Source organism: Cheilinus undulatus, linkage group 17 (genome assembly GCF_018320785.1).
Source record: "Cheilinus undulatus linkage group 17, ASM1832078v1, whole genome shotgun sequence".
Lineage (NCBI taxonomy): Eukaryota > Metazoa > Chordata > Actinopteri > Labriformes > Labridae > Cheilinus > Cheilinus undulatus.
In genome coordinates this window covers 1,473,234-1,499,280 of record NC_054881.1, presented here as the reverse complement: position 1 = coordinate 1,499,280, position 26,047 = coordinate 1,473,234, and the positions used below count along the sequence as shown (strand labels likewise).

General features: G+C 40.5%; 2 protein-coding genes across 3 annotated transcripts; one reads left to right on the top strand and one right to left on the bottom strand.

Moving 5' to 3' along the window:
• Window positions 1–239: 239 nt before the first annotated feature.
• Window positions 240–7,803, bottom strand: abraxas1 (abraxas 1, BRCA1 A complex subunit). Its single transcript, XM_041810656.1, has 9 exons — window positions 7,670–7,803; window positions 3,164–3,254; window positions 3,060–3,096; window positions 2,915–2,981; window positions 2,622–2,818; window positions 2,324–2,443; window positions 2,152–2,236; window positions 1,958–2,069; window positions 240–886 (listed from the first exon to the last, which is right to left on the bottom strand). Exons 1-9 carry the CDS (start codon window positions 7,748–7,750, stop codon window positions 606–608), a joined length of 1,071 nt encoding a protein of 356 aa, XP_041666590.1. The 5' UTR covers window positions 7,751–7,803; the 3' UTR covers window positions 240–605.
• Window positions 7,804–7,868: 65 nt separating this feature from the next.
• Window positions 7,869–24,408, top strand: gpat3 (glycerol-3-phosphate acyltransferase 3). 2 transcript variants are annotated; one of them, XM_041810158.1, is made up of 13 exons: window positions 7,869–7,980; window positions 9,695–9,890; window positions 11,486–11,552; window positions 15,772–16,060; window positions 16,189–16,263; window positions 16,351–16,440; window positions 16,529–16,622; window positions 19,365–19,480; window positions 21,359–21,414; window positions 21,506–21,591; window positions 21,753–21,881; window positions 22,241–22,320; window positions 23,946–24,408. In XM_041810158.1, the coding sequence occupies exons 2-13, from the start codon at window positions 9,747–9,749 to the stop codon at window positions 24,073–24,075; spliced, it is 1,356 nt and encodes a 451-aa protein (XP_041666092.1). In that variant the 5' UTR covers window positions 7,869–7,980; window positions 9,695–9,746; the 3' UTR covers window positions 24,076–24,408. The 2 variants fall into 2 exon arrangements, with proteins under 2 accessions (XP_041666092.1, XP_041666091.1); XM_041810157.1 differs by having other exon boundaries at window positions 7,893–7,995.
• Window positions 24,409–26,047: the final 1,639 nt, after the last annotated feature.

The window sequence follows — 26,047 nt, the reverse complement described above, 5'->3', positions numbered from 1 at the left end:
CTGTGTGAACTTCATCACCTCCACCTGTAGGTTTAAACACACGGTTCCATCATCTGCCTTTAAAACGATACCTAAAAAACTAAAGCTAAAACGTTCATCTTTAGCCTTTTCAGATGTATTCATAGTTTTTACAACATTCCATCCAGTAAACCTTCAACATTTTAGCTCCAGTAATCCTCACAGAGAGGCGTACATGTCTAACTGATGTTTACTGCAGAAATAAAGTTTCTAGTAGTCCATTTATTACAAAAAGAACATTTTTATTCAGTTCAACCATTTACAAAAATATCAAATAACAGAAGATCCCCATACTAACGTTTAAACTGCTGACGCCAAGAAGAGGAGATTTCTAACCAGATGGAGCTGTTTTCTGTGTTTATCCACCAAAAAAGGGTCATGTTAAGATTTTTATTGTAAAATTCTACTGAAATAAAGACTTTGTGTCTTAAAATATTCATCATTTCTAACCTGGAGCTTCTACTGTGTTATTTTGAGATCCTTTTTATTAAACTTGGTGGATCTCTTGTCCAGGCTTCCTCGTGCGGCAGATAAATGAAGATAAAACCTGTTTTTACGTCCGTCATGTGGAGAGAAAGTGCTCTCGATCAGGACTTGCTCTTCCTGCGCTTCCTCTCCCTCCCCGGCAGCATTTCCTTCAGCCTCTTCGCTGTTTTCCTGCAGGGATTCAGCGCTACAGAAAAACCTTCCTGGCTGTTTGTTGTTGAGCTGCTGTGTTCTTCATGCTCAGGACTGCAGCAAACTTCCGGGACAGGAAACCCGTCCAAGGTTAGAGTCTGAGAGTGAAACAGAGGCGAGCAGGAGAAAAGAGCTCGGAGCGCCTTGTGCAGGAGGAAGTTCTTCTGCTCTGCTGGATCCTCCACGGGTTCTGCTGAGACAGAGAGCATGAGGAACGAAGCTGTCTACTTGGAGCTTGATATTCTGACAGTTCAAGAAAGCTTCTGCTGTCTCTCAAACAACGGGTGCTCATGAGAGGGAGCACTTCAAATATTACCAGGAAAAAGTGTAGAAATGGGCTAAAGTGACATGAAAAAGAAATTTCAACATCTGAATTCATTAACAGTTTGACACTTTCAGCTCCAATAGACCCAGAGCGTGTTTGGCATCTTGTCTGATGGATTCAATGTGGATAAAAAGTTAAAGACAAGGGCAGATAGTAGCAAATAAGGGTAAAAATTCACAAAATAGGGGAAAAGCACTAAAAATGGGTTCAATGTGAAAAAGAAGAAGCTAAAATGAGCCATAATTGAAAAAAAAGTGTCAAATAGTGGCAAAAATGTCTTAAAGTGGGCAAAAAGTGGAAAACAATGGCAAAAAAACCCAGAAAAAATGGTTAAAGGAGCAACAACGATGTGGCAAAATTCAGCAAAAAAGGGACAGACTTGGAAGTGGAAACAGGGATAAAAGCAGAAAAAAAATGGAGAAAAGTGGCAAAAAATAGGAAAAAATAAAAAGCAGTAGATCAGTGGCGAAAATGGGCAAAAGTAGCTTAAATGTGGCCAAAAAGTGGGCAAGGAATAAGGTTAAAAGTAGCCAAGAGGTAGCTAAAATGGGCAAAAAGTAGCAAATAATGTGTTGAAAGCCACTAATGGAGGTTAGGTGGCAAAAATGTGGTTGAAGTGGCAAAAAGAAGCTAAAATGAGCCATAACTGGCAAAAAAGTGGCAAATTGTGGCAAAAATGGGACAAATGTTTACAAAAAGTGTAAAATGGGCAAAAAAAGAGCAAAAGTGATAAAAGTAGCAAAAGCAAAGCGGCAAAAGTGAGTAGAAAAAGTGTAGAAATGGGCTAAAGTGATATGAAAAAGAAATGTCAACATCTTTACTAATATACCAGGCAGGTTACAGACCTTAAGTTAAAAATAAAAACACGACAATGCGTACTGATATACACAACTGCTTCTTTACAGACCAACTCTGATGCAAATATTAGTGACGGACCTTTCTTGGCTGCGCTCTGCTTCCTCTCCTTCAGTTTTCTCCTCAGAGCTGAAACTTCAGCCTGCAGAGTTTCCACCAGACGCTCGCTCTCCTCCACCTCGCTGCATGCTTTCTGAATTACACAAACACAGAAACAGAAATAAAGCGTGCATGCAAAGCAGCAGAAAAATCCCCAAACACTTCTCTGCACCCACCTGCAGCTCCTCCTGCAGAGACGCGTTCATGTTGTTGACCTCGCTGACGTCTCTCAGCAGCCCGTCTGAGGAGAAAAACTTGGACCTGAAACAGAAAACGTGGCGATGGAGTCAGAGCAGAGACACAGAGATGACACTACCCTCCTCATCCTCAGTGCATCTGTGATGTTACCCGTGTTTCTTCATGGTCAGACTGTAACCGGCTGCAGAACACGGAGCAGAAACCTTCCAGTACGCCAGCTGCTCCAGTAAACCGAGGTTATTGACCAGAACGGGAACGTTTAGGAACCGTCTGCAGAAGAAACACAACGTTTAATCGCTACTAGAGCAGCAGGGATGTAATGATTGGCTTCTTTTAAGTCACGCAGCAAACATGGCCAGTGCTGACCCACATGTTCCAGATAAATGTGTGAATTTTGATGATAATCTGGGAGATTTAGAAATGTCGGAATGACGTGTTTATCCCGAACCTGCTGCGTGAGATGAAGGCAGCGTACTCCGTCCTGTACGTGGACCCTGCAGGCGCCAACTTGCTCGGCGTCAGCAGCACAAAGATCATGTGAGGGTTGGCCAGGGCCGCCTTCAGCTTCTCGTGGATGATCCTCTCTCTGAACGTCATCTGTTGGTCCGTGTTCCTGCGCTGTCGGTACCACCCGATCACGCTCTCCTGGAACGACACAAACATACGGACGGACCAGAACATGATGCTCCAGCCTTGGCTAACATGTTAGAAATACATCCATCTGATGTTTTTAATCTTTACCTGCTGATTATCTGCCAGGGTTTTCTTTACAGCGTCCATGTCCACCTCTCCAACACTGTTGTAGAAGCTGCAGGACAAAGGACATAATAAGACTAAAAACACCTGCTGTGGCTGAGATCAGTTATCAGAAACCTTCTATACTCACCGGTTTGGTCTGTGGCAGGCGATGTGCTTCTGGACGTCTGTGAAAAAAAATCTAATTATTCAGTGTGATCGATCCCTGAGGATTTAAAGCTGTGATAAACTCACTGTATGTTTCCTCGATGTGGATGTGATCGGCCTGAGAGTCGCTGATGGTGATCTGCTCCTCAAACCGGCTCTCTCCAAGAATCAGACCTTCCTGTATCCCAACGACACCCATAGGAAAATATTACTCACTCCTGATTTGTGATCATGTGCTAGAAAACACACTCTACAGGTTTGTTAACCTGCTGCAGTTTGATTTATTCATTGTGTTCGATATAAAATGCAATGTGTAGAAAGCCATAAGCCACTGATCATCAACTGGCGGCCAAAGCTTCCTGTCCGGCCCCTGAGAGATCATAAAATTCAGAAAAGAAAGAAAAGAAGATGTTGTGGTTTTAGGAGAATCTTTTGGCTTTAAACGTCTGCAGCTGTTAAATCCATCCCACAAACAATTAACATGGAAATAGTTTTAGAATGACTTAACCTTTGTTGTTTTTAGAAATTCACTGTAATAATTAGTAGATATTAAAAAAAAGGTTTAAGGTTGGCAGAAGTGCTGCAAAAATGACCAGATAAAGTGGTGAAAAAGATCAGAAAGTAGCAAAAATGGGTGATAAGTGGCAAAATGGGCACAAAGGGACGAAAATTGGCAGAAAATGTTGTAAAAAGAGATCAAAATGCGGCAAAAATGCTAAAAGAGGAAAAAAAGGGGCAAAAAGTACCAAAAATTGGTTACAAATGACAAAAAATAGTGCCAAAAACAGAAGAAAAGTGTCAAAAATGAGTTAATACTAGTACTAAATCACGACTGGGGAGGGCTCATTCTCTGAGATTTTCACTTTTGCTTTTCAATTGAAAAGAGAAAAACGTCTCTATTTAGTACCACAGATCTTATCAAATTAGTAATCTGAGATTAAAGTCAGAATTCTATTAACCCATTAAAGCCTGGAAACACAAATTATAGCCAAAAAAATTCTAATTTTTTGAAACTGAAATGTTTATTTCACTTTCTAATGATATCCAAAAAAATCTAAATTTCCATAAAATTAGACTTTTTTTTTTTTTTATCTCTTTCAATACATCAGGTGTTTTTGGAAACTGATAATCCACCTGAGGGCGTTTTTTTTATCATTTATCAGATTGCATTCAGAAGGTTCTTTTAGTCAATTATAATCATATTAATTAGATAGAGGAATCATAAAAGAACCAATATGATACAACAAGCTTTAAGGGGTTAAGGACAAAATATTGAGATAAAGACAATTAAAAAAAAAAAAAAATCAGAATTTTGAGATTTAGTCAAAATTATGAGTGAAAAAAAAACAACTAAATTATAAGTCAGAATCAAAGTCAGAATTCTGAGATTCAAGTCAGAATGTTAATATAAAAGTAAGAATTCTGAGATTAAACACAGACTTTCAGGATAAAAGACAAAATTCTGAATAAAAAACAGAATTTTGAGGGTCAGAATTCTGAGAAAAAAACTAGGGCTGAATGATTTTTTCCCCAAGTATTGTGATCTATTTTGCAATTATTCTTGGGTAAATATTATGTATTTTTTGATAATTCTAGCAATAAATAATTCCATAAGTAAGACCAACTGTGTATTGAAAACAATGAAATTGTTCTCGAAGCATTAATCCACAGTGGCATGATTCAGAATATGCGGGCGCAAAAAGCTTTAGTCTATAAAGGAGGAGGCTGGGGTGGAGGAGGTGAAGAATTAGTCTATAAAGGAGGAGGCTGGGGTGGAGGAGGTGAAGCTTTAGTCTATAAAGGAGGAGGCTGGGGTGGAGGAGGTGAAGCTTTAGTCTATAAAGGAGGACGCTGGGGTGGAGGAGGTGAAGCTTTAATCTATAAAGGAGGAGGCTGTTGTGGAGGAGGTAAAGCTTTAGTCTATAAAGGAGGAGGCTGGGGTGGAGGAGGGGAAGCTTTAATCTATAAAGGAGGAGGATGTTGTGGAGGAGGGGAAGCATTAGTCTATAAAGGAGGAGGCTGGCGTGGGAGGTGAAGCTTTAGTCTATAAAGGAGGAGGCTGGGGTGGAGGAGGTGAAGCTTTAGACTATAAAGGAGGAGGCTGGGGTGGAGGAGATGAAGCTTTAGTCTATAAAGGAGGAGGCTGGGGTGGAGGAGGTGAAGCTTTAGACTATAAAGGAGGAGGCTGGGGTGGAGGAGGTGAAGCTTTAATCTATAAAGGAGGAGGCTGTTGTGGAGGAGGTAAAGCTTTAGTCTATAAAGGAGGAGGCTGGGGTGGAGGAGGGGAAGCTTTACTCTATAAAGGAGGAGGCTGGGGTGGAGGAGGTGAAGCTTTAATCTATAAAGGAGGAGGATGTTGTGGAGGAGGGGAAGCTTTAATCTATAAAGGAGGAGGCTGGCGTGGGAGGTGAAGCTTAAGTCTATAAAGGAGGAGGCTGGGGTGGAGGAGGTGAAGCTTTAGACTATAAAGGAGGAGGCTGGGGTGGAGGAGGTGAAGCATTAGTCTATAAAGGAGGAGGCTGGCGTGGGAGGTGAAGCTTTAGTCTATAAAGGAGGAGGCTGGGGTGGAGGAGGTCAAGCTTTAGACTATAAAGGAGGAGGCTGGGGTGGAGGAGATGAAGCTTTAGTCTATAAAGGAGGAGGCTGGGGTGGAGGAGGTGAAGCTTTAGACTATAAAGGAGGAGGCTGGGGTGGAGGAGATGAAGCTTTAGTCTATAAAGGAGGAGGCTGGGGTGGAGGAGATGAAGCTTTAGTCTATAAAGGAGGAGGCTGGGGTGGAGGAGGTCAAGCTTTAGACTATAAAGGAGGAGGCTGGGGTGGAGTAGGTGAAGCTTTAATCTATAAAGGAGGAGGCTGTTGTGGAGGAGGTAAAGCTTTAATCTATAAAGGAGGAGGCTGGGGTGGAGGAGGTGAAGCTTTAATCTATAAAGGAGGAGGCTGTTGTGGAGGAGGTAAAGCTTTAGTCTATAAAGGAGGAGGCGAAGCTTTACTCTATAAAGGAGGAGGCTGGGGTGGAGGAGGTGAAGCTTTAATCTATAAAGGAGGAGGATGTTGTGGAGGAGGTGAAGCTTTAATCTATAAAGGAGGAGGCTGGCGTGGGAGGTGAAGCTTAAGTCTATAAAGGAGGAGGCTGGGGTGGAGGAGGTGAAGCTTTAGTCTATAAAGGAGGAGACTGGGGTGGAGGAGGGGAAGCTTTACTCTATAAAGGAGGAGGCTGGGGTGGAGGAGGTGAAGCTTTAGACTATAAAGGAGGAGGCTGGGGTGGAGGAGGTGAAGCTTTAGTCTATAAAGGAGGAGGCTGGGGTGGAGGAGATGAAGCTTTAGTCTATAAAGGAGGAGGCTGGGGTGGAGGAGGTGAAGCTTTAGACTATAAAGGAGGAGGCTCGGGTGGAGGAGGTGAGGCTGGCTATCATCTGATCACAGCTGGAGTATGACTTTCATGAAGCTATGCTAGGCTTCCTCAGTTTTAGATAGAGCTATTTTTGCTCCTATTGCTAATTTGATGTCATTTGCTTTGTTTTAGGACATTATCATTTTTATGCCACTCATTCTGATTAAGAATAAAATCTATACAACACAAAAAAGGAGGATTTTTGTAAACCATTATGAAAAAAATGTACACTTGAATGTTTGCATAATGCACATAAAATCTCTACTACTGCAAAATATTAATTTATTAAACTGGTCATTTTGACACATTTCAAGTTAAAGAAATATTGCAACTTTTGTGTTTTGAAAATAGCAGCAGGCCATATTGCGAATTGCTCTAATTAGTGATTAATTCCCCAGCCCTAGAAAAAAAACATAAGCATTCAGAGATTTAAGTCAGATTTTTTTTCTCTTTAAGTTATATCAGAATTCTCAGACTTAGAACAAAATTCAAAGAAAAAAAGTCATTTTTTCCTCAAACTTTGAAAAATAAATACAACTCTGAAAAATAAGGGCCATACTCCTCTGTCATAAAATGCATATCAGAAATGTCTTTCATGAAAATCCAGATGCAAAGCACTGGGACTGGAAACTTTATGTCCTCAACATCTTACGTAACCATAACAACGCGATCGGCGGGAGCCACCAGGTAACACGGTGACCATTTAAATCGTAACAGCGGTCACTGGGTACGAATTCTCCAGGTTGTAAATAGGCTAATTTAGGAAACCGTTAATTTATTTGTTTTGTTGCCGAATTAACAAGCAGGCAACGTTGGTTTTATAGTGTTAATAGTTACATTTATGATCTGCATATTACACAATAAACGGTGCTGTTTAGTTACGATGGTGTCTCTGTGAAGTCCGGGGTGTAGGATCGTTACCGCTTAGCTGGTTGCTTTAAAAAAGTTGGTTAAAAAGCTCTGTAGGACTCCAGCATCATTTCATGAACAAAGTTTTAACAAATGGTCCAAACAACAGGCTGAAAACATAAAAATCACCATGTTAATGATGACATTATCACCTAAGTTTGTTAAAAACATCAGGACACTTTCTCTGTTTGCTAGCTTTCCTCTGAAACCAGCTAACGCTCTCCACTTGGCGCCAAAGCAGAGCCCATTTTATCAGATATATCTAAATCATATATTAATGGTGTGTTTCTCACCACGTCTGAATCACTGTTAACATGCTGGAACATCAGGGAAGCCAAAACAATCCCTGACATCCGTACCGTCGGCTCCGCCATGCTGCTGGTTCATAACAAAGATGGCGTCTCTTCAGCTTCACTCCCGCGCTCCATCAGCGCAGGTTAAAACGGCTGCGTCTGTTCTGCGCAGCCCGCCACCATGAAGCTACCGAGGGGGCGTGGCTAAACCAGCCCACTGTGAGCCGTGTCTCCGCTACGAACCACAGGATCCAGCTTCTCCTCCGCTACAGGGTATTTAACACAGCTGGCTCCGTCCCAGCGGATACCAGGTATTGATTTACACGGTAATATAAACATTTTAAAGACTGTTTGTTTCCCTTTTGTCTGGTTTTCAGTTAACTTGAGTTTAGCTCGTTAACAGTGAGGACTAACGGTACAGCTAGTTCCTTTCTTTAGCCTGTTTACACCAGTCCAACGGTGCTGCTATTTCTCTAATTCTCCGCTTTAGTGCTATAAAAGGAGAAGTTTCCACTTATTTTACTCTGATATAAGCAGTAATAAATCCTGATAATGACGCTTATTCATGTTCATCTGTCATGCCTCTAAAACCAGCCGATCAGTCCTGTTATATTCAGTGAATGTACCGACAGAGATGTGTACTAACATTATTACTGAGACTTATCGATGTTAAATAATACATTTATAGCTTTATTTGACATATTCACATTTTAATAGATGTTTTGAGGATGTTGTAATAACGTTCACTATCCTATTATTATTTAGTTCTAGCTGGTGAAGTCTCAGTCACTGGTTCAACTATTTTCTAGGGATGTGCCGACGCTCTGTTATGATGTATATCACGATAAGATTTTATTACTGTTGTTTTTACAATTATCTAATAGTCTGTTTATAAAGAAGAGATTTCTCCTGACAGTCTGTTGGTGAAAACAGGCACTGCAAAATACTAGAAGTTCAAAAAAAGTTGGGTCGCTGTGTGAGATGTAAGTAAAAGTCAATGTCAAATCTCATAAACCCATATTTAATTCACAATAGAACATAAACATCATACCAGATGTTAAACTGAGATGTTTTAACATGTCAGGAAAAATATTAGCTTATTTTGAACTTGATGGCAGCAACACATCTCAAAAAAGTTGGGACGGGACCATGTTTACCATGATGTATTATTCCCTCTTCTTTTAACAACAGTCTGTAAACGTCTGGGAAGCAAGGAGACCAGCTGATGGCAGAAGAATGTTGTCCCTTTCTTGTATTGCGTAAGATTCTGGATATCTGGATGGATATCTACGCTTCAGCATTGATAGTTCCTCTCCAGATGTTAGAGCTGCCCACGCCATAGGCACTAATGCAACCCCATACCATCAGAGATGCAGGCTTTAGACCTGAGAGCTGGATGCTCCCTCTCCTCCTTAGTCCACAGGACACGGCGTCTGTGGTTTCCTCTGACCACAGAACAGTTTTCCATGTTTCCTCTGACCACAGAACAGTTTTCCATGTTTCCTCTGACCACAGAACAGTTTTCCATGTTTCCTCTGACCACAGAACAGTTTTCCATGTTTCCTCAGTCCATGTTAAATGAGCTTTGGTCCAGAGAAGACGGCGGAGTTTCTGGATCCTGGTCACATATGGCTTCTTCTCTCCATGATCCAGCTTTATCTGTCATTGGTGGATGGCACGGCCAAAAATCTTCTATTGAGCGTCCTAGAATCATCCCATCCCTTTTTACACTGTTAACAGTTCTGTATGTAATAATAAAAATATGTTAATTGATGATTTTATTTTCTTTTTAGAATAACCTGAAACAAATCAGGATCCTCAGAATAAATTTATTATAGAGTTGTAAAATATAAAACAGTTATGAATGAACAGCTCTTTAGTGGCGTGTCAGATGCCATCTCCCATCTCAGAGCTGCTGCTCCTCTTTGCTTGTTTAAGCATGTTCAAAGTAAAACAGATCCTGTTATTTTGAAACCGTCTTTTTAATCCTCTAAAATCGTCCCTGGTTGTCCGTCCCGTCTGCAGATGATGACGTGACCTCGGAGCTGCAGGGTCGTGGCGCTCTCAGCTGTCAGAGATGGAGGACCTGTGGTCTGTGGCTGTAGGCGTGTTCCAGGTGTGGATGTTCGTGGTGCTGTTCCTCATCATGCTGCCCGCCATGTTTGGCCTCTCTCTGGGAGTCACCGGGGTCTACATCCAGGTCCTGGTCAAAATCCTGGAGGTGAGACAAACAGAGCTGCCACAGTCCAGCTCTTTAACCCTGGTCTGAGAGCTAATGGTACCAGCCTCTCTGGGACTCTGCTCATGTTCTCTGTGGTGTAATATTTAGGTAACAGGCCTGACCTCAGAAATTAGGACATCAAGAAAAGGTTTTTTTCCCATAATATAATAAAAAAATGAAACTTACATATATCTGAGATTCATCACACACAAAGTAGAACATTTTTAAAATGGTCTTTATCGAGTCCAGAGTCCATGCTGTCAGCCGTCTACCAGGAGATTTTAGAGTCCTTCATGAAGCTTTATGGAGATCCTGATCTCTTTTCCACCATCCCACAGTGAAGCCAGAACTACCAGAAACTGGTTTACTGACCCTGGTATTACTGGGTTTGATGGGCCAGCCAACTGGTCTGACCTGACCCCCTTAGAGCAGGGATACTCAACGCTTGGCTGTGGAGCCACATGTGGCTCTTTTATGTCTAAATTTGAAATATTATTCTCCCAGAAAACCTTCATAAAGGGAAACTATGAGCTCAGAAATGATCTATTACAGTCACATTAACCAGATGAATCCCCACATTAACACAGTTGGCTTTAATTTTCCACCTTTATTTCTGTTTGTATATTTCCATTGCCCTTATTTGCAATTTTTTACCAAATTTTCTTTTTTTGCCACTTTTAATCCATTATAACTGCTTTAAGCCCACTTTTGCCATTTATTTTTCACCATTTTTTGCCCATTTTTACTACTTCTATCCCATTTTTGCCACCAGTTTTTTGCCTCTTTTAGCCTGCTTTTGGATTTTTTCCATTTTTTTGTCACCTTTCGCCCATTCAAGCCGCATTTTGCCTTTAAACGCCACTCTTTTCAGCATTCTTGCCATTCTTTGTTGCTTTTTGACCATTTTCTCACGTTTTTTGCCCATTTTAGTCACTTTTACACTCATTTTTGCCACGTTTTTGCTTTTTCTTGGCCCTTTTTGCCACCTGTTACTCATTTTTTTGGTAACTTTAAAACCCACGTTTGCCACTTTTTTCCCCTGTTTTTCCACTTTTTGCCATTTTATGCCTACTTTCCCCTTTTTTGCAGCTTTTTGACCATTATTTGCCACCTGTAACTTGTTTTTATTGCCACTTTAATCAATTTTTGCCACCTTTCCCCACTTAGATTGTGGCTCTTGCAAAGGCATTTTTCAACACTTTGGCTCTTTGGTTGAGCAGGGTTGAGTAACACTGCCATAGAGGATCTCTGGAGGATGAGAGACCCCAGACTCAGCAGTCCAGACCGGCTGAAGGCTGCTGTCAGAGAACCTGGGCTTCATAACCCCCCAGCAGGACCACAGACTGATCGGCTCACTGACATGAGTAGGGACGCAGGAATCATGAAGAAGGAGCTCAGACCAAGCACTGAATTATTTAGGCTCATCATCGTTATTTATCATGTTTTTGGAGTGAATTAAATCACGGTGACGATGCACAGCCCTAGAGGCCTCAGTTGCTCTTTTCCCCTCTGTCCTAATATTTCTGCAGTTAGGAAATGTGCAGCAGCAGGCATCGGGTCAGAGATCGTCTGAAAATAAACCCTCTCTTTTTCAGTGGGCGACCATACGAATCCAGCGGGGACGGCAGGAGCAGCCCAGCGTGCCTGTACCTCTGCCCAACGGTGAGTCAGTTCAACTAGACTGGGATGATTTAATCAGAAATCAGACCAGAGTAATCGATCATGATTATCTGAGTGTCTCACAGGGATTACTACAGTAAAAGAACACAAACCTCTGAAGAGGGAAACTAAAGATCAGTGAAATTAAACAAAATATCCCAGAAGATGTAAACAAAAAATGATCAAGTTCATTAGAAAAAAGATCAATTTTAAATAGAACACACCAATAAATCCACATTAAAGTAATAAAAACACAAGAATAAATGAAATATGAAAAACTAGAAATGAACAAGAAAGGAGACAGAATGAGGTCAAAACGTCCAGCTGAAGTTAACCCGAGGTTCCAACAATGACCTTTCAACGGAAAACACTTAGAGCATCAGAAAAGGAAAAATCCGGCCCAGATAGACTCCTCTATCAGACACTTCCAGACGTTTTAGGACTGTTGTTAAGAGAAGAGAGGTATAAACAATGGTAGACATGACCCTGTCCCTACTTTTCTGAGATGTTCTGCTGCCATCAAATTAAAAATGAGTGAATATTTTCATGAAATGGTAAAAAGTCTCAGTTTAACCTCTGATATGTTGTTTCTGTTCTATTCTGAATCAAGTGTGGTTAATGAGATCCGACGGTCCTTGACTTCTATATCTAACCACATTTTACACAGCGTCCCAGCTTTTTTGGGACTGGAGTTGTGAGTGTATGAACCAGACTGAGGATGTTTAAAGCTGCTGGAGGAGGGTGAAGTCTAGCAGCAGCAGTTCCTGGTCGAGTTCCCAGCGTTCTGCTGCTGTGACGGATTTGTTTCAGCTCCTCAGAGATCATGTGACGCGGCGTGTGTGTGTGTTTCTGTGTGGGTGTGTGTCTCTGTGTAAACATGTGTGTGTTAGTGTGTGATGACCCTGCATTGGTCAGTTTTCAGCGTCTGATGTCGGGGTGCAGTGAGGAAACACATGGCTCGTCTCAGGATGATGATGCAACAGAGAGTTACATAACAGCAGCCAAATAGCAGGGGGGGGGGGGTTAATTAGAGACTGGAACAGCCCTGGAACAAGACACTGAACCACTGAACCACTGGGCTACTAGAGGACTACAACACCGAGACACCGGAGTGCTGGAGGTTTAACCCGGTGCTCTCTATAACAGGGTCTGTCCCCATGATCAGGGTTGAACTGTTACAGATTGATTTCTACATTTAACCCTGTGATTACTAACAACTCAATGGAAAGATGAATATGTGGCCGTTCTGATAATTTATTATTCCAACATGCATGTTTTATCTACTGAGATGATAGTCGGTGTTAGAAGCGCTTTTGATGATGCGTTTACATTTTTACAGAAGAAAGTTCAGCACATTCAATCTACTAAAAAGAAAGAAAGAAAGCACTAAAATTTAAAAAGTAAAAAATAATGAAAAATAAAAAATAAATAAAAATGAAATAATAAAGAAAAAGAAAAATATTTTTTAGTTAAATACATAATTGAAAAAAATAAAAAATATCAGAATAAAAAACTAAGTGTATATTTTAGATACTTGAATAAATCAAATTGAAAAAAGTAATTTACAAAGAAACATAAAATGGATCAAATTTAAGTAAAATTTAAACTAAAAATGGAATAAAAATAAAATTTAATGAATAAATTACCATTTTTTATAAAATAACTAAAGAATAACTACTATTTAACAGAAATAATAAAGAAATTAAAACGTGTTAAAAGATTAATAAATATAGAATAGAATAAAATAAAAAAGGAATTTAGAAGTTAATAAATAAATGTCATTTTTTGATTAAATTGAAATAAAAATAAAGATTATTCAAAACAAATTTAACAGGAAGTTAAAAAAGAAAAAAGTAAACAGGATAAAGTAAAATAAATAGATTTTTTTAAATCAAAAGAAATAAAAAGTTTTATAAATGTTTTAATGAAGTGAAAAGCGTATTAATAAATCAATCAATTATAAAATAAACAACCATAAATGAGAAATCTTTGTGTTTTCATGCTTTTATGGCAGACTGACTGTTTTTTGAGGTTTGTGATTTATCCGTATTTGAAATTGACTTTGGCTGCATTTTATGAGGTGGAGGGTCACATGTGGCCCCCGGACCACCTGTTGCCCCACCCTGCACTACAGCATCACTGTGATTTTTGTCCTGAGTCCCTCTGAGCAAAGTCAGCAGAGGTCTGACTATCTAAAGTTCTATCGTTCCAGATTCACCAGAACCATAAAACTAAAGAGTGAAGGTCTGACTGACCCGTGTTTATAATAGAGCTTAAAGAGATTCAGATGATGAAGTCGAAGAGTTAAACAGGGCAGGAATGACCTTAAAAAGGTGTCTGCAGGTTCTCATCCATCCAGGTCAGGATCATCTGAATCCTCATAGAGGATTACTTATCATTTAAATGAAATACTGAGTCCTCCTGATGTTTATGGGTTCACTAACTTTAATACTGAGCCGGCAGCAGCCCCTCCTCTCTGGAGAGTCAACCAGCGTGTAGAGGAAGTGAAGGGGTTAAATGTTCATGTTCAGTCAGCGTTCTCGTGATCCTCAGCCTGGTTCTGTTTTAACATAAGGTACACTGTTCTTCACTGCTGCTTGTTTTAATCTCATTTCAAGCTTTAGAAAGAGCTCCCATACACACGTGGAGACTGAACGCCCTTTATTTCAGCCGTAACGCCGTCCTATAGCTGAGAGTTACCTTACCGAGTCTCAGCCCGGAGTTTCACCAGACAATGTTGATTTATATAGTGTTTAAAACACACAGAGGCGGTTTGTGCTCTAGTTAATGTGTCACATGTCTGATGTTACGTAACACGACGCTTTTCAGGAAAGAAGCCAGGAGTTAAAAACAAAACTAAGGGCCAGGACTCCTGTCTAGATTGGAACTTAACTAAATTCAGAGCTACTGAATGTAGAATTTCTGCACTGACATGTCTAAACCAATCATAAAACCACTTTTCCTGGCTCTGTTTTAGTTGACTTGTAAGTATCATCAATATAAGATGCAGTAATGCTGCTCAGATAACACATCAGTAGGAGTACTGGATAGATTAGAATGGCAACTGTGGCATGGACTGGCCTAAAGGCAAGAAGTTAGGATGGAATGTTTAAATGATGGCATCTGTAAAAGCAAGAGAAGGAATGTTTTATTGACTTTAAATGATGGCATCTTTAAAACAAGGATGGAATGTTTTATTGGCTTTAAATGATGACCTATTTAAATCTAAGGATGGAATGTTTTATTGGCTTTAAGGGTGGACATCTTAAAAGGCAAGGATGGAATGTTTTATAAGTTTTAAAGGATGACATCATCTTAAAAGGCAAGGATGGAATGTTTTATTGGCTTTAAATGATGACCTATTGAAATCTAAGGATGGAATTTTTTATTGGCTTTAAATGATGACATATTTAAATCTAAGGATGGAATGTTTTATAAGTTTTAAAGGATGACATCATCTTAAAAAGCCAAGATGGAATGATTTATAAGTTTTAAAGGATGACATCATCTTAAAAGGCAAGGATGGAATGTTTAATGAGTTTTAAAGGATGACATCATCTTAAAAGGCAAGGATGGAATGTTTTATTGGCCTTAAATGATGACCTATTTAAACTAAGGATGGAATGTTTTATTGGCTTTAAATGATGACATATTTAAATCTAAGGATGGAATGTTTTATAAGTTTTAAAGGATGACATCATCTTAAAAAGCCAAGATGGAATGTTTTATGAGTTTTAAAGGATGACATCATCTTAAAAGGCAAGGATGGAATGTTTTATGAGTTTTAAAGGATGACATCATCTTAAAAGGCAAAGATGGAATGTTTTATAAGTTTTAAAGGATGACATCTTCAAAGGCCGATCTTATTGGTTATAGCTCCGTGTACATGTTTAAATCCTCCCTCTGCATCCATGACAGTAGTGAAGGTTCATTCCTGTGTACACAAAGGTGTGGAGACAGACGGTAAACATCAGCCACTGTTTGAAGGAAACTCCTCACAGAAACTCTATCCTCTGTTAGCATGCAGACACGTGTTTGTTCTAAGAATAAGGAGGGATGATTTAGACCTGGTCCTGGACTGTGTGGACCATATGAATAACTAAATATTCATCTCTAACTCTCCCTAAATGCCCTCAAACATCAGCTGATAAATACGTATCTACCACAGCTTTGTCATCTGTTAAAGCCTGTTTTTAATGTGGCGTTCCCGATTGTTACCCAGGGATCATTGAGCGTGCCGAGGGCTCCATGGTGGAGGAGCTGGAGCAGCTGAGGAGCTCTCGGTCTCTGGCGGGGGGCGAGTTCGCTCTGAGCGACGCCTTCTACTTCTACAAGAAAGGCCTGGAGAGCATCGTGGACGACCAGGTGACCCAAAGGTTCTCCTCTGAGGAGCTGGCCTCCTGGAACCTCCTCACCAGAACCAACCAGAACTTCCGCTACATCAGCCTCCGCCTCACCGTCATCTGGGGGATCGGCGTCTTCGTGCGGTACGGCATCCTGTTCCCTCTCAGGTGAGTCTGAGACGAGAGATAATCCACACACACTGAGGACGAAATACAAGAATCGACCGCTTTACCATCTAAACTCAGCAGCTTGAGTGTCACTACTACTAAAACGGTCCCTATCTGGCTTCTTGCAGGATAACGTTGGCCATGATCGGTCTCTCGTGGCTCGTGATGGGGACGACTCTGGTCGGGTTTCTACCTGAGGGAAGGTACGGCGCAAACATCTGTTCTACAACTGTCTATACGCCTTTTAAAGGTTTAATCCATCTCTGATAAGGCCTGCTTGTTTATTCTAGTGTGAAGAACTGGCTGAGCGAGCTGGTCCATCTGACGTGTTACAGGATCTGTGCTCGAGGACTGTCGGCCACCGTCACCTACCACAACAAGTCAGACTTCCTCCTCTTACTCTGCCGTCGTTATCCTTCAGTAGAGGCTGCTAACAAAGCTAAATGTGACCTTTTTCTCCTCCTGCAGAGAGAACAGACCTCAGAAAGGAGGAATCTGCGTGGCAAACCACACCACGCCCATCGACATGGTCATTCTGGCCAACGACGGCTGCTACGCCATGGTGAGTCAGATCATCTTTGCTAAGGATGGCGAGAGGAGGTGAGCATAGGGGTGGGCGATTTTTTAAATTACTAATTTACAGTCATTATTTTATCATGATTCTTCTTTGTTCAGATTTTTATGGCCAATTTTTATGTTTTTGACCAAAAAATGCATTTATTTCCCATATAGATAAATATATAAATGCACAGATGTTGAGTTTAACCCTTAGAGCTCACAGCTATGTTTTTCCCCATCTTGTCCCGTCTGGACCTTTTTTCTTAAAAAACGTATTATTTAAACATCAACCCTGAAGTGCACAGTCAAGCTCCATACATCTTTTTTCAGGACAACCTGGCTTTAAGAATATATCTACCACAGTAATGTCACTTGAATTATGAAAAAGTTATAAGACTGTAAAGACAAAATAAAAGAAATCGGAATTTGAAACTCAAAGTTTTTCATTGATAACACACAGTAAACAATAGTGACAAAGCATTTTCTTTACATTGACTTCTTCTCCATCTCTTTGGGACAAAACAGTGAAAAAATAAACATTCTGTGATAAACGGTTTATAAAATATCTAAATAAATACAAGAGAAAGTCCATGCGCTTTTTTGCAGTTAGATTCATTTGTGCTGTTCCTTTAAGCGGTAGAGAAGCAACTGGTTGACTACAACTCCCACAATGCTTTGCATCTAAATGCTGCCCACCGAGGAAAGCTAAAGGAAATGATTGAAAATGGATTAAAAATGGACAAAAAGACGCTTATTATCGGATGTAACTCCATAGATTTAATATTTAAAGACCCCAAAAGTCACTGAAGTTCCAGGCTCGCTAGAACGGCGTCCTTTAGAGCTACGGCGACATCAATGGTAGCAAACGAACAGCAAAATGGTCAGCTTTAAGAGGAAAGAAAGAGTGTCTACGACGTATGGTTCAAAAGTTATTAAGGTTTTTCTAAACTGTGTCGCTTTTTGCTGTGTACGACAACCCTGTCTTCAGAGACCCCAGGAAGTCAGCCAAGTTCTGGGCGCACAAGAAAATGTTCTGTAAGAGCTACGAATGCACGAAGAGCATATTTAGGAAGGCACAACACAGAGCTTTCACAGGAAAAAACAAGTTATTGCCTATGACTTATGGTTCAAAAGTTACCAAGCAATTTACAAAAGAGTGTGCCTCTTTATTTTTTTATATTTTTCTTCTTCAAAAACCTGTCGGTCAGTGCATGAAATCTTTAAATATTTGGCCCCTGATAGTTGGCTGTACTAGGTAAGGGGTCTGGAGGTTGAGTAATATTAATTTTAAATCATGGACTTTAAGCAGAGTTCATACAGCTGTAGCTTTATGCTAGTATCCTGATTATGTAATATTTTATAACAGTTTTACATTACTATACCCACTGGGAATAATTTCTGTGATACACAGTCATGCTGTGAAGAAGCAGCCTTATTTTATCTAACATAAACTTGATTTTTACTCCTAAAGAGGTCATGAAAATGTTTTTTTATGGACATGTAGCAACGTTAGCACCACACCTGCCTGCTGCAGACTGAAGCAGAGACAGAGAGCTGCAGCATCACTGCGAGCTGCATGCATGTTTATTGTAAATCATGTATTTAAATCAATAATTATGCTGTTAAAACATTTAAAATAACCAATAACCAGACTCTGGTGTTACAAAGGTTCAGTCCTGATTCTGTTATGCTGACAGGTTGATCCTCGTGTAGAGAGGTGGAGGGACTTGTTGATAACTTGAGAGAGCAGAATAAAGACTATAACAGTTAGAACAGGACTAGATCTGCCTCTGCTACTCTCTGATACATGTCATGTAGACTGGAGCTGACCCAGCGGTCTCTGTCTCTGAGGATCGTCAGGACAGTTTGCAGACTTTGTGCAGACTGTTGGAGGAACTCTTGTTTGGACCCTGATGGTTCCACGTAGGCCTGTTAGAGTTCTTTTAGGGATGTAATCTTAGGTTTCATTTTCAGCCACGTCGAAGCGTTCTATTTCTTCACGGTCTAAGATCGTCCCATCGCAGGTTAGCAGGGTTGTAGTACCCGAGTTCAGGACTCAGACTTGACTTTGATGTGAGTCCTGGTTTTCTAGACTCTTCTCTCTACTTAGACTCGAGCCCCAAAGACTCAGATCTACGCTGAAACTGCTGCGTTGGCTTCTTGAGACTCTGAACATGGAGGAGTCGATACAGGCTTATTTATTGATGGAGATTCTGATTTTTTAGAGTGTATAAATATCCTTTACCATATTTCTATCAGGGATGCACGCGGTTAAACGGCTAAATCTGTTTATCAAATTAGGCGGTGTGAGATTTACGAGTGGGTTAGACTGATCACTTGCCATTTTTTTATAAACACAGGCTTTAAATCCTGGTCTATGATATGATAAAGTTTTTTCTACTGCATATGCTAGTCTGTAAGCCTATCCAGTAACCCTTCTAGACCAAAGGGTGGAGGTTATTACCTGCTACTGCCGTTGAAAGAAAAAGAAGAATTAGCTTAGCGCTAGCTTAGCGTGTAGCAGGAACAGCGCAGTGTGGCGGTTTTGAAGTAATAAATGAAATAAAGCGGTACGGAGGAAGGAGGATGGGAAATAGACGCACAGGAACATCCCTACCTTTTATTGATAATTCTAAGATTAGCTTTTTAAGGTTGAGCTCTGTTGACTCCACTGGATTCTGGCTTAGACTTAAGACCTGCTGATACCTGAGGTTTCTCTGATACCTGTGATGGCGTGTTCCCTCAGGTGGGTCAGGTCCACGGAGGTCTGCTGGGGGTCATTCAGAGGTCCATGTCCCGGTCGTGTCCTCACGTTTGGTTTGAGAGGTCGGAGATGAAGGATCGCCACGCCGTGACCAGCAGGTGAGAGATGGAGAGAGAGGAGGATCACCATTACTCTGTTAAACGCCATAAATGATGTAGTTTAATATGTGCAGCGGGGTAAATTTCATATTAATATCACTAATGTGAAGGTCTTCTAAAATATCTGTATTTAGGAGTCTTAACTGGAGCTCCATCAGAGCTGAGTTTGATTTTAGCGTCTTTGGTTCCTCTGAGGCCTTCCCTCTGGAGTGTACGGCCGAATGATTTGGGAAAATAATCTAATTGCGATTTTTTTTAACCCAATATTGCAATTGTGATTTAATATGTGATTATTTGATAAGTTCCAACAAATTTCACTGATAAACCCCATAAAGGCCTATACATGCTTTTCTAATCTAAAGACCTTTGCATAAACTTCTTAATAACTGCTTTATCATGGTTTTAGTCAACATTTGCAAATCTAATCTTGGCAGCCTCAGAGCAGACAAAGCCTCACGCCCCCCCTAAGATCTTTGGCGCCCCATGGGGGTCCCGGACCTCATTTTGGGAACCGATGACCTAGAGCAGGGGTTCTCAATCTTTTCAGCTCACGACCCCCAAAATAGAGATGCCAGTGACCGAGGACCCCCACTGTACCTGAAGATGGTTGAACACAGCCATGCACAATTAAGAATATGATCAGTGGGGAGGCTTCTTAAAAGTGTAAATCTTTTTGTTAAAAAAGAATTAAAATAGGTCAAAAATGGATAAAATGGTTTGATAGTGGCAAAAATGGTAGAAAAGGTGGTGAAAGTGATTTTTTAATTAGCAGAAATGGGTTAGAAGTGGCAAAAATTTGATCAAAGTGGCAAAAAAAGAAAAAAGGCAAAATTGGAAATAAATAGTGGTAAAGGGGAGTTATAGGTGGCTGAAATGGCTTTAAATCGGCAAGAATGGGTGGAAATTTGGGGAAATGGGATGGAAAAATTGATCTAAGCTGGCAAAACAATGTTAACTGAGACAAAAATAAGCAGATATTGGCATAAATTGGTTAAACTAGCAAAAATGGGCTTATCAGATACTGAAATGTGGTTAAAATGGGAAACATTGGGTGTAAAAAGGGGTAAATAGGGGTTATAGTGGCAATAATGGGTCAACAGAGGCAACTTAAGTGGCAAGAATTGGTTTAGAAGTGGCAAAAACAGGCAAAAAAGGTGGTGGAAATGGACAAAAATAGGTGTTAAATGGCAAAAATGTGTTAAAATTGGTGGGAAAAATTATGAAAAGGGGTTAAAATTTGGCAAAATTGGTGTAAAGTGGCAACAGTGTAATTTGAAAAATATTCTTAGTTCTTTTAGGGCATCTGGAGATCCCCTCTCAGTGTCTCGTGACCCCTAAGGGGGTCCAGACCTCAAGGTTGAGAACCACTGGCCTAGAGAGTAGAACGGGACAGATCGGTTAATGTGGTTCCCTTTCTTTAAGATCATTCTGAGGGCTTTTTGCCTTTATTTGAGAGGACAGACACATTTAGACCCAAAGATGTGTAAAAATAAGCCAACATTTTAAAATAATTATTCTTAACAGTACTGAATAATTTAAATATCATAAATGAGGATTAGACTGAAGCAATTTTAACTAAAACCAACTATTTCAGAACAAAAAAACCTGCATATATTAAACAACACAGCCTTCAGGCAGCTCTCTGGACTTCTTATTTAGTCTGAAGATCTGTGTTTGATGTAAGCTGTTTCTCTAATGGAGGCTCCCTGGTGTGAGGTAAGTGTGTGTGCGCCGTGGGAATTTGTACAGCCATACATTATTACAACAGAACGTGTTCTAGAGAGCCTGTTACAGACATGGATGTGATGGGCCTCCAGATTTGAGCTTAAAACCAGAAACCGCGTGGGCTCAGTAAAGTCTGTTCCTTTGTGTCTGCAGGCTGAGAGCTCACGTGGCCGCCAGGAACAAACTTCCCATCCTGATATTTCCTGAAGGTGAGAGTCAGCTGAGCTCCCCGCGTGGTCAGAGTGATGATTTTATAAAGCCTGTGGTTTTGTGGTGAGGATAACTTCTCTGTTCTAACAGGAACGTGCATCAACAACACCTCAGTCATGATGTTTAAGAAGGGAAGCTTTGAGATCGGAGGGACCATCTACCCCGTCGCCATCAAGGTGAAACCAGACTGTCAGAGATTTAAAATGACGGTGCATCTATATTTCTTGTTTTTAAGCAAACGCTGGTTCAGAGAAGTCTACGGCTGCGTTTTTACTCCAGTCGAAGCCTGCAGACCCACTAGAGTTGGTTTTTACCTCTCCTCCTCTCTCTGTCTCAGTACGACCCTCGGTTTGGTGATGCGTTTTGGAACAGCGGGAAATTCAACATGGTCAGTTACCTGCTGAGGATGATGACCAGCTGGGCCATCGTGGTCAACGTGTGGTACCTCCCCCCAATGACCATACAGGTACGGGGGAGATTGTGGTCAAACGGGGGAAAGAAAGACGAAATAAAGACGTTAGAATCAGTTTCCTGTCCGGCTGGGAAAGGCAGTTTTTGTTGTTACCACTGTGGGCCTGTAGGTGGCAGCATTTCTCTATAAAAACAAGAACTGGTACACAGGAGAGGATGGAAATATAAACCTAAACCATGTAGGGATCATGTTTGTGGCTCTGAAATGTATTAGAATATGAAAATATGTGTTTATTTTGTGTTTCTTTGAAAATAGGAAATTTAAACTGAAATAAAAGGCAAATATATACGTTTTTAAACCTTTTCTCATCTGCTTTGCTCACCTGTGTTCCCTCTACATCTCTTTTTCTGCAGGACGGCGAGGATGCAGCTCAGTTTGCAAACAGAGTAAAATCAGCCATCGCTGATCAGGGAGGACTGCTGGACTTGGCATGGTGAGCACCATAAAACACAAATCACCTCATTAAACTCTCTAAATATGCAAACTCCTGCTCTAAAGCTGAGTTAGAGGCTCTTTTACTAACACGTCTCTGTTTAAAGCTGAGTTAGAGGCTCTTTTACTAACACGTCTCTGTTCAAAGCTGAGTTAGAGGCTCTTTTACTAACACATCTCTGTTCAAAGCTGAGTGAGAGGCTCTTTTACTAACACATCTCTGTTTAAAGCTGAGTGAGAGGCTCTTTTACTAACACATCTCTGTTTAAAGCTGAGTTAGAGGCTCTTTTACTAACACATCTCTGTTCAAAGCTGAGTTAGAGGCTCTTTTACTAACACATCTCTGTTTAAAGCTGAGTGAGAGGCTCTTTTACTAACACGTCTCTGTTTAAAGCTGAGTTAGAGGCTCTTTTACTAACACATCTCTGTTCAAAGCTGAGTGAGAGGCTCTTTTACTAACACATCTCTGTTCAAAGCTGAGTTAGAGGCTCTTTTACTAACACATCTCTGTTTAAAGCTGAGTGAGAGGCTCTTTTACTAACACGTCTCTGTTTAAAGCTGAGTTAGAGGCTCTTTTACTAACACGTCTCTGTTCAAAGCTGAGTTAGAGGCTCTTTTACTAACACATCTCTGTTTAAAGCTGAGTTAGAGGCTCTTTTACTAACACGTCTCTGTTTAAAGCTGAGTTAGAGGCTCTTTTACTAACACGTCTCTGTTTAAAGCTGAGTTAGAGGCTCTTTTACTAACACGTCTCTGTTTAAAGCTGAGTTAGAGGCTCTTTTACTAACACGTCTCTGTTCAAAGCTGAGTTAGAGGCTCTTTTACTAACACGTCTCTGTTTAAAGCTGAGTTAGAGGCTCTTTTACTAACACGTCTCTGTTTAAAGCTGAGTTAGAGGCTCTTTTACTAACACGTCTCTGTTTAAAGCTGAGTGAGAGGCTCTTTTACTAACACGTCTCTGTTTAAAGCTGAGTTAGAGGCTCTTTTGATTTGATGGTAGGTAGCACTGCTTGTTCCTGTACGTAAACATAAATAAATATGATTGGATGTTCTCTTTTTGGGCCCTTAAGCTGGTCAGGATTTCATGGTTTAGGCCCCAAAGAGGATTGGGTTTTTGCTTCTTGGACCCTAAAGGTGATAGCAGCTTGGCTAGAATAATCAGACGTGTGTTGGTGGAACCCTAAAGGTGATCAGGCCTTTACTGTTCAGGCTCCAAAGTTTGACCTCTCAAAGGTCATTGACTGCTTTGGCCCCAAAGGTGTTCCAGCGTTCCACAGGTAATCCACAGGCCCGTCACTGTTGGGCTGTAAAGGTGACTGAACATCAATTTTTGGGCCATAAGGGTGATTAGATCTTTATTTTGGGGTCTTTTCTTAACTGTTAAGTTACGTTTAGTTAGTTTTATTCTCTCGTTTCTTTCATGTCTCTCTTTTAAGTCGGTGTTATTTTGATCTTCACACCTCTGCCTGTTTCTCCTGATGTTTTTAATTGTCTGTCTGACTCTGGTTTATAAATAAAGTTGTTATAATAAATGTTGAGCTTATATCTGTGTCCGTGCTCTATGACCGTTTTAACCAGGCTTTTTATTTTGTCTAACGGCGTTTGTCTCCTGCGGGTCTGTTTCAGGGACGGCGGCCTGAAGAGAGGGAAGGTGAAGGACTCGTTCAAAGAGGAGCAGCAGAAGATGTACAGCAGCATCATCGTGGGGCAGAACGGCTCTCAGAGCGTCTGCAGAGAGAGCGGCGAGGGGCAGTGACCGCCATGAGTCACAGAAACAGAGAGATGTTAGGGATAAACCCGCCTGCAGGCTCACAGACGTCTGAACTCTTTATCTCAGTCTCGTTTTAACGTTTTCTTCCTGGAGCCGCTCCGCCTCAGATCCTCCTCTCTGTCTGTCTGTCTGTGTTTCCACCAGCAGGGGGCAGCAGCAGACCACGCAGCGGTCCTCTTCTTCCTCCTGACCATCGACGACTCTGACCAGCTGGATTTTTAATGTTTTTACTCGGTTATTTTCGTATCATCTCAGATGTTTTCAGTGTTTGTATTTTATGAAGCACATGTCGTTCTTTTACCTGTGTCAGATAAAAACACTATATTTGATGGTAAAGGCGTCTTCTCTGCTTTATTTCATGTTTTAGGATTTTACCTGCAGTTTAAGGACGGAGAGCTGATGAAGAAGAGCTCAGAGATCCCAGGCAGGTGGTGTTTGATATGTCAGTATTAATGTTTAAGATAAATACGGTAAAGCTGAGAGGATAAAACCAGCGTCTGCTGGAAGACTGTCACCCTGATGTCCCAGTGTAAATGAGTTTTTGTCAGAGGATTTTATGCTCCTCTAACACTTTTAAATCTTCACCAAACACACCAGACTACACAGAGATTCTTTTAAATAAGTTAATAATTCACCCAGTTTAAGATAAAGTTTCTGGGTTCAGGAAGCTGCAGAGTGAAAAGAGAAGAATAGAAACGGTGAAAAAACCTGACCAGATTCAGACGCTAATGAAAATAAAATAAATAATATTTATTTATTGGGGGAGTTTAGCTGATTTTAGGCTCACAGAGGAGGTAAAGGTGAGAAAGGTTTGAGGAAATGTAAAAGGAAAAAGAGCATTTAGAACAAAAATGGTGATATTATGGTCGTTTTTGTCCAAATGGGTGTTTTTTTCATTTTTATTCTGCCGTCATTTTTACTGCATAACTGCACCAGCATGCATTTATTATAAGAGCTTTCTAAGTTCTTTTTTGTGTGTTTATTAATTTAAATTAAAATAATGGGAGACAAATTCCACAAAAATACAGGACATAAACTGAACACCAAACAGAAACAAATACAAATTAAACAATACAACAATACACACAAAGACGGATAAAGACAAGAAAAAAAAATGGTAATAGCAGAAGACATCACCTACAGAGCAACATCAGACCTTTCATAAAGCCTCCTTATTCAGAAATGCTCATCACACACAGCCAGTCTTCTGTCAGGAACATTTCTAACGGGGACCGTTCCCTTACCTCTGAGTACAGGTGATAATCTTTCCAAAGGTGTTCATCATACCATAAAGTCATATCTGGGGCTCTTCTTTTAACCATCAGCGTGTAACGTGACTCTGGAAATGTACCTACGGTCACCTTTTATATCCAGGAGGATCTAAAGGAGCTTTCTAAGTTCTAAATTAAGTATTCTATCGTCTCTGTAAGACTGCGCTCAAACTAACTACCATTTAAGAACATAAGGGACAAACATGTTCACTTTTAAAAACTTCCCTAAATCTTCATGAATATTTTTACCTACTTTTTAGATATTTTTGTTGTGTTTGGATGTTTCCTGTGGTCCAGCGGTGGAGTTGCTCTGCTCTTGTTTCTGGTGGATCGTTTGTAATGTTAAACGCTTCTGCACCATGAGTGAAGTTACCCACTGAGTCAGTCTCCTCCTTTTTTTTTTTTTTTTTTTTTTCTTTAAGTGATGCAAAACAGATCATGACAAGTGAAAAACAAGATGCCAGCAATACATACAGACGATGAAAACAAGACAAAAAAGAGACGAGCAAGGGTTAGGGTTAACCCTAACCCTAACCCTAACTCAACATTTAGATATTTTAAGTGTGAAGGTGTTGGAAGGCTCTGGTTTGACTCATGTGGGTGTGTGTGTGTGTATTTATGTGTATAGGTGTGTGTGAATGTATTTGTTTTTGGGGAACATAATGGAAATGTGGGTATATGGGTTG